The 8738-nt window shown below is 34.7% G+C and overlaps 1 protein-coding gene across 2 annotated transcripts in view; it reads left to right on the top strand.

Annotated features, from left to right (window-relative positions):
* Positions 1-8738, top strand: part of LOC140046504 (outer dynein arm-docking complex subunit 3-like) — a 42694-nt gene that overhangs the window by 6925 nt on the left and 27031 nt on the right. Inside the window, exons 1-4 of one of the 2 annotated variants that reach the window (XM_072091164.1) lie at positions 10-230; positions 6954-7153; positions 7571-7750; positions 8199-8426. In XM_072091164.1, coding sequence (XP_071947265.1) covers positions 149-230; positions 6954-7153; positions 7571-7750; positions 8199-8426 — 690 coding nt within the window. In that variant the 5' untranslated portion in view covers positions 10-148. Of the gene's footprint in view, positions 1-9; positions 231-6953; positions 7154-7570; positions 7751-8198; positions 8427-8738 lie in introns of those variants that run through there. The other variant, XM_072091165.1, reaches the window with a different exon arrangement.

Raw genomic sequence — 8738 nt, 5'->3', positions numbered from 1 at the left:
TGCGAAATTCGTCCTCTGTGTGTGAGAGTCGTCATGACAATTACACAAACAAAAAGTCGTCTATCATAACATTTTGTCATTTTGGTACACAAGTTGTTAGTTATTTTGTAGTCTGTTTAGGCGTAGACCTAGCTTGTTAACTGTAGTCATGCCTGGGGCAGTTAAACCAAAGAAAAATATGCCTATTACGGAAGAAATTGCAGAGCTTCAAAGGAAGATAGCTTTGTTGGGTAGGTTGATTGTTTGATGACGGTGTGCCAGGCTTGACGCGCGCGTAGGCTAGTCTTCCCAACCAGCCCAGGCCCCGGACCTAGAAAGTAGCCTAGGCTTGTCTGGATGGGCCTAGGCTAGGCCTGACCCTATATATCATTTACAGTTAATTTAGCAGCTAACTAAGCCTAGCCTCTAGAGTAAACACTGTGTACTACAAGCAACACTAGCCAGCAGCAGTGGCAGTCAGTGCTGGCGCCCACCCAGCCGGGTCATCTTCTTTATTTGTTATTATTGAATTATGAATGACGAATTTACATTTTCATTAATCATAATTAGTTATCCGCTTGGTATACCAAGCGGATAACTCCTTGTTATTGTATGAGATCAACATTTTTTTTCTGTATTATTAGTTATCCGCTTAGTAGCGGATAACTGCTTGTAATCGTCCTGTTACTTTTTTTTTTTTTTTTTCTTATTTCTTTCTCCCTCATTTTTGTGTCTCGCGTATCTCAAAAACTTGTAAACATAACATTTCATTACTTTGTCAACATATGGGCATTTACGTGAAGTTGTGCACCTCCTATTTTTGAATGACGTCAGAGTTGCGCAACGTGACTTACGTGCGATTTTATGATTTTTTATGATTGATCATAGACTAAAAACCAAGCATAAATTTGTTTTGACACTTTGTGAAAATTTAAGTCATATCAAGGGAAAACTTTGTGTGGATTAAAAATGGCATGTTTTACAAGACGTTACGCGCGCACGCGCATTTCTCCTCTATTTTTGTGTCTCGCGTATCTAAAAAACGTGTAAACATAACATTTCATAACTTTGTCAACATATGGGCATTCACGTGAAGTTGTGCACCTCCTATTGTGAATGACGTCAGAAATGCGCAACGTGACTTACGCACAATTTTATGAATTTCGCGTATTTAACATAGATTTAAAACCATATAACAATTTAAATTGAAACTTAGCAAAAGTTTAATTTATATCATGCGCTAACTTTCTGTGGATAAAAAATTGCGTGTTTTACACAAAGTTACGCGCGCACGCTAATTTAAAATTCAAAATGCGAAAAATCAATTTCTAATCAACTTTCTACGTGTTTCATGTCATTTTAAGCATGTAAAAAATTCCCACGCGCGCGCTTTTTTTTACGCGCGCGGTGCGAACGTAGCGTTGAAAACCATTTTTCTCTCGTGATTTATGTTTTCAAGCCTTTTATAGTAATTTTACCAACTTTGAAACAATTTCGACTTCAAATTACGTCATACGGGCACGTCGAATTGGATAATTTATGTGCGTTTTTGAGGAAAAAGTTCAAACATTTGTCAAAATTATACCTTTTTTTAAACAATCATAGATTCTAAACTACGAGGTGAACTTTGTTTAAATTACATATCCAGGAAGATGATAAGTTGTAGATAAGGAATCATGCATTGATATGGCAAACCGGACATTGTGACATCATCGTATGGCCACGCGAATATAAAATATAGGATTTTTGTATCTTTCGTCATAGCGCATCTCATTTAATAGAGCGCCTCTCCACTTATCCGTATTCCATTTTAACCCAGATTTTGAAATTTTCTAGGTCAATCAACTATCTTACGCAAGAGTAAACATTTTTTTATTTTTATGACGTCATAATGTCTAAAAATATAAATAACGTGGGTCACTTATATTTATCTTTACAGTAAATTTTAATCTGTTATAGCTCATCAGAATAAAATATGATAATCACGATTAAAACGTTTTCTGGAAGCTATTGGATTGTAGATACGAATTCATGTAAACATTTTGCCAATCGGATGTTGGGACGTCATCATATGGCCAGTTGAATAAAAAAAGACGTATTTTCATATTTTGCGTAATAGCTCATCACATTTAAAAGGGCGCGCATCTATATTTTACGTATTCAAATTTCTTCTACACGTTAATATGTTGTTCCTGAGATAATTTCCTTCTGAAATTGCTATCTAAGTGTTTCATTTTGATACCGTCGCCATGTTAAAAATTGGAATAAATGGCGGGTCCCGTAATTTCACCTATTCTACACTGTATGTAATATGTATACAGATTATACTGTTTGCATGTATATACTATATGACACAAAATTGACAGAATTCAGCACTAACAGCATATCATATTCTTCAGTTCAGGTCATAATGCCTTAATATTTTTCTGTGTGCAATATTCTAACGTATGACGTGCGCGTGGCGTTTGTCGAGCGGATAACTAACTCGTCAAAGTGACGAGTTTCATGTCTAGTTAGTTATCCGCATTGAGCGGATAACTCCTTGTAATCGTCCTGGATCTTTTTCTGCTTCTTTCTTTCTCCCCCATTTTTGTGCAGAACGTATCTCAAAAACTTGTAAACATAACATTTCATAACTTTGTCAACATATGGGCATTTACGTGAAGTTGTGCACCTCCTATTTTTGAATGACGTCAGAGTTGCGCAACATGACTTACGCGCGATTTTATGATTTTTTATGATTGATCATAGACTAAAAACCAAGCATAATTTTGTTTTGACACTTTGTGAAAATTTAAGTCATATCAGGGGCAAACTTTTTGTGGATTAAAAATGGCACGTTTTACAAGAAGTTACGCGTGCACGCGTATTCAAAATTTCAAATTGCGCAAAATTAATTTCTAATCAACTTTTTACGCGATTCATGACATTTTGCGCATGTAAAAAATTCCCACGTGCGCGCAAATTTTTACGCGCGCGGTGGCGAACGTAGCGCTAAAACATTTTTTTTTTGCCTGAATTATGTTTTATAAGCCTTTTATAGTAATTTGACCAATTTTTATACAATTTCTACTTAAAACTAGATTTGAACTCGTCACTACGGACGAGTTAGGTTATCCGCAGCGCAAAAGCCACGCGAACGTCATACGTTAGAATATTGCGCGCAGAAAAAAGATTATGCCATTGAAAAAAATGTTAGTGCGCCCTCTATTTTGTGTCGCCTCTAAGTATACGGTATATAATAACACTATGTACTGAATACGTACTACATACAGTGCAGAATAGGTGAAAATAAGTGACCAAAGTTATTAACGCTTTTGAACATGATGACGTCATCACAATTTAAAAAATGGTGAATCGTGCGAAAGATAATTGATTGACCTAGACAATATAAAAAAAATGGGAGAAAATGGAACACGGATAAGTGGAGTTGCGCTCTATTTAATGTAACGAGCTATGAAGAAAGAGAAAAAAATCCTTTATTTTATATTCGAGTGGCCACACGATGACGTCATAAGGTCCGGTTAGCCATATTGATGCATCATTCGATATCTGCAACTCATCTACTACCAGAATATGTAATTATAAAAAAGTTCACCACGTAGTTTAGAATCTATGACAGTTTAAAAAAAGGCATAATTTTGACAAATTTTTGAACTTTTTCATAAAAAATGCGCGCAAATTGTTTAATTCTACGTGCTCGTATGACGTAATTTTAAGTCTAAATTGATTTAAAATTTATAGATTTACTAGAAAAGGCTGAAAAAACAAAAATCAAGCAAAAAAGGGATGTTTTTGCGCTACGTGTGCACGCGCGCGTAAAAATATTGCGCACGCGTGGGAATTTTTGAAATGCTCAAAATGACATGAAACGCGTAGAAAGTTGATTAGAAATGAATTTTGCGCATTTTAAAATTTTGAACGCGCGTACGCGCGTAACTTTTTGTGAAACATGCCATTTTTAATCCATAGAAAGTTTGCGCATTATAAGACTTAAATTTTCACCAAGTTTCAATACAAAACGACATTTAGTTTTTATTCTATGATCAATCATTGAAATTCACAAAATCGCGCGTAACTTACGCTGCGCGACTCAAAATTTGAAAAAGAAAGTTTCTTGCACATCTACAGCTACAGGGCAATCTTTTGACAAAGTTATACCATCATTTGTTAGCCAGAATTAGAGATACGCTGCGAACAAAATTCGTGGAAAGAAAGAAGAAGATAGAAAAAAAAAAAAAAAAAAAAGAAAAAAAAGATCCTGACAATAACAAGGGGTTATCCGCCAAGAGCGGATAACCAATTACGTCATACGAGCACGTCGAATTGTTCAATTTGCACGCCTTTTTAATGAAAAAGTTCAACAATTTGTCAAAATTATGCCTTTTTTTAAACAGTCATAGATTCTAAACTACGAGGTAAACTTTTTTTTAATTACATATTCTGGAAGTTGATGAGTTGTAGATATCGGATCATGAATCAATATGGCTAACCGGACATTGTGACGTCTTCGTATGGCCACACGAATGTAAAATATAGGATTTTTTTGTCTCTTTTGTTATTGCTCATCACATTCAACAGAGCGCATCTCGCTTATACGTATTCCATTTCCCCCGAGATTTTAATATTGTCTCCGTCAATCAACTATCTTTCGCATGAGTTAAATACATTTTAATTTTTCTAACGTCATCATGTCTAAAAATGTAAATAACGTGGGTCACATATTTTCATCTTTACAGTAAATTTCAATCTGTTATAGCTCGTAAGAATAAAATGTGATAATCACAATTAAAACATTTACAGGAAGCTATTGTATAGTAGATACAAAATCATGTGAAAATTGTGCCAATCGAATGTTGTGACGTCATCATATGGCCAGTTCAATAAAAAAAGTCGTATTTTCATATTTTGCGTAATAGTTCATCACATTTAAAAGGGTGCGCATCTATATTTTACGTATTCAAATTTCTTCTACACGTTAATATGTTGTTCCTGAGATAATTTCATTCTGAAATTGCTATCTAAGTGTTTCATTTTGATACCGTCGCCATGTTAAAAATTGGAATAAATGACGGGTCCCGTAATTTCACCTATTCTACACTGTATGTAATATGTATACAGATTATACTGTTTGCATGTATATACTATATGACACAAAGTTGACAGAATTCAGCACTAACAGCATATCTTATTCTTCAGTTCTTGTCATAATGCCATAATCTTTATCTGTGTGCAATATTCCAACGTATGACGTGCACGTGGCGTTTGTCGTGGTGCGGATAACTAACTCGTCAAAGTGACGAGTTTCATGTCTAGTTCTTCTTTCCTTCCTTCCTTTTTGTGAGTCGCGTTTCTCTAAAATGTGTAAACATAACATTTCATAACTTTGACAACATATGGGCATTTACGTGAAGTTGTGCACCTCCTATTTTTGAATGACGTCATAGTTGCGCAACGTGACTTACGCGCAATTTTATGAATTTCAATGATTGATCATAGATTAAAAACCAAAAGTCATTTAGTATTGACACTTTGACAAAATTTAAGTCATATCAGGGGCCAACTTTCTACGGATTAAAAATGGCATGTTTCACAAGAAGTTACGCGCGCACGCGCATTTAAAATTTCAAAATGCGCAAAATTAATTTCTAATCAACTTTTTACGCGTTTCATGTCATTTTGAGCATGTCAAAAATTCCCACGGGCGCGCGATTTTTTACGCATGCGGTGCGCACGTAGCGATAAAAACATATTTTTTTCTCTTGAATTATATTTTTCAAGCCTTTCCTAGTAATTTTGAAAAAAATTTAGAACTTTTCCAGTTTAAATAACGCCATACGAACACGTTGAATTAGACAATTTGTGCGCGTTTTTTAAGAAAAAGCTTAAAAAATCATCAAAATAATGTCTTTTTTTAAACAGTCATAGTTTCTAAAGTAAACCGTGAACCGTTTATTTTTATTACAAAATCTAGAAGTTGATGAGTTGCAGATATCGGATCATGCATCGATAAGGCTAAAAAAACATTGTGACGTAATCGTATGGCCACACGAATGTAAAATATAGGATTTTTGTCTGTTTCGTTATTGCTCATCACATTCAATGGAGCGCATCACGCTTATCTGTATTTCTTTTTCTTCTATATTTATATATTGTCTAGGTTAATCAACTTTCTTTAGCATGAGATAAAAATATTTTAATTTTTATAACGTCATCATGCCTAAAAATTTTAATTACGTGGGTCATTAATTTCATCTTTACAGTAAATTTTAATCTGTAATAGCTCGTAAGAATAAAATGTGATAATCACGATTAAAACGTTTTCTGGAAGCTATAGGATTGTAGATACGAATTCATGTAAACATTTTGCCAATCGGATGTTGTGACGTCATCATATTGCCAGTTGAATAAAAAAAGTCGTATTTTCATATTTTGCGTAATAGTTCATCACATTTAAATGTGCGCGCACCAACATTTTACGTATTCAAATTTCTTCTACACGTTAATATGTTGTTGCTAAGATAATTTTCTTCAGAAATTGCTATCGTTGTGTTGTTTTTTTTATGACGTCATCATGTTAAATATTTGAATTAAAGGCAGGTCCCATAATTCAGTTAATATGTCATATAATAATACAGTAGTACAATGTACACCAGCATAGTCTCTGATGTGAGCAAATTGTTGTTTGCCGCCCTCTGTATCATGTAGAATTAATGTCTCCTTTTATACACAGTGTACTGTATAATTATAATAGGCTACAAGGCGAAAATACAGGACCACCTCTTATTATAGTTTTTAACGTATGACGTGCACGTGGCATCTGTCGTGCGGATAACTAACTCGTCAAAGTGACGAGTTTCATGTCTAGTTATATAATGCATTTTTCAATTGTATGACCCACTTTACAACGCTGGGAGAGGTACATAATGAATAAACAATAACAAATAATTGATTATACTGTATTTTGTTCACAGATGGTGACCGTAAAGCATACTACGAGAGCTCACAATGGACGATGAGCCAGAATCGTGAGACCATAAGTAAAATGCGTAAAGAAAACAAACAGCTTCATCGTAAACTAGCGGAGAGTAAAGCAGGAGATGAACGTGTGATAAGCACGGCTTTTGACAACCACATGGTTGAACGAGCAGCACTTCGAGGAAAATCTGGAAAAGTATGACAAACTAAGTTTTTATTAACATTTTGAGATTTTGTTACCGTGTTAAGGCCATCTCTACTCATCTCAAAAGTGAAAATGAGCATTATGTGTACACTCAACCTACGATATAGTCCTAGCCGTATCTGAGAAGTTTTGGCCTAACAGGGTTAATTCTTTTTGTATCTAACTTGTTTTTAGTCGCGTGGACGCAACTCTATAGTTCACTATGTCTGTCTGTCTGTCACTATGCGTTTTAGCACACGACTTATGGCTGTTGGCCTTGTTTGTTTATACCCTGGATGAATAAGCCAAAAATAAAATATATTTTGCATGTATATGTATCAATTTATAATGGACAATGACATATACAGTACCTTGTATCTAGGCAATGTTTATCTTTGTAATAAATTTTATTAATTTTTATATTTTTAGGAAGCTATTCTTGTAATGGATCAGAAAGTTTGTGAAGCAAAGAAGTTGTTAAATGCAGAAAAATCAAAAACAAATTTGAAAGAGAAAAAGTATGTTGAGTATCAGACGCAACTAGCTCAAATGAAGAAAGACGCTTCAGACGCTGATAGCCTGGCTGATGGCACATCAGATGAAGCAATGGTATATTACTACTTCTAAAGCTCTGACTACACTTTCAAACTTTATGTGACAACAAAAATGTGATGTGCCCATATGGACATGATGTCATATTACTACCATATTTGGGCATATCACACTTTTTTGTCAAACTAGTTTGATAGTGTAGACAGAAATGAATAAAAAGTTTTAACAGAGCTTGTGTAGTGTGAATTTGATTTGTGGGAAGTTCACAGAAGACCAAGTTAAATCAGGGAAAACACACTATAAAAAAACCTGTTTTTGAGATGTTTTAAGTTGTTGTGTGCTTATGTACTTGGATTGGTAATTAACTGACCAATTGCAGTACACTGTGCTGGTAATTGATAGCGTTCCCTTATCAAGGTTGCGAATATGTATATGAAAAAATGGAAGATCAAACATACTGTATGTTGCAACTGTTATATTTTCTCCTCTTTTATTTTTCATGCAGGCTTTAAGGTCACTCGAAAACAGACTTGATAAAGCGATCTTGAAACTAAACGAGGCCGAGCACATTAATCAGACGTACCACTCCATACAAGACCAGATGATAAAGGACAGTCTGACCTTTGGCAATGACCTTGATTCGTTGGAAGCCGAGATTGCGCAACAAAAGCAGGAACTAGAGGAGTTGCAAGCAATGAACAGAGATGCTCAGATTTCAAGAGACACAGCAAAGGTACTGATTTCTAAAGAGATATATCAAGCTATTTCTTATTAGCTATTTTCCTTTATTCCCTGTATTTATAAATAATATCAATGTGAGTACCAATTTGGGGTGAATCCTATTTACTTTAAGCGAGATACTTGCCCCCAGTATCATAACTGTAATATCAGCATTTCTAATGTGTATCATTGTACCTGTGGTGCCTGTATCATGTAAGGATAGGTTAAAGGTTAGGTTATGGTATATGATACTGGCGATACATGTGAAACACACATGATCCTGTATTAAAGAATTTTATTATTTTACGGGGGAAATCTAGATACA

This window comes from Antedon mediterranea, chromosome 4 (genome assembly GCF_964355755.1).
Source record: "Antedon mediterranea chromosome 4, ecAntMedi1.1, whole genome shotgun sequence".
NCBI lineage: Eukaryota > Metazoa > Echinodermata > Crinoidea > Comatulida > Antedonidae > Antedon > Antedon mediterranea.
Note: the sequence above shows the minus strand (reverse complement) of the source record. Positions and strands in the feature narration are given on the sequence as shown.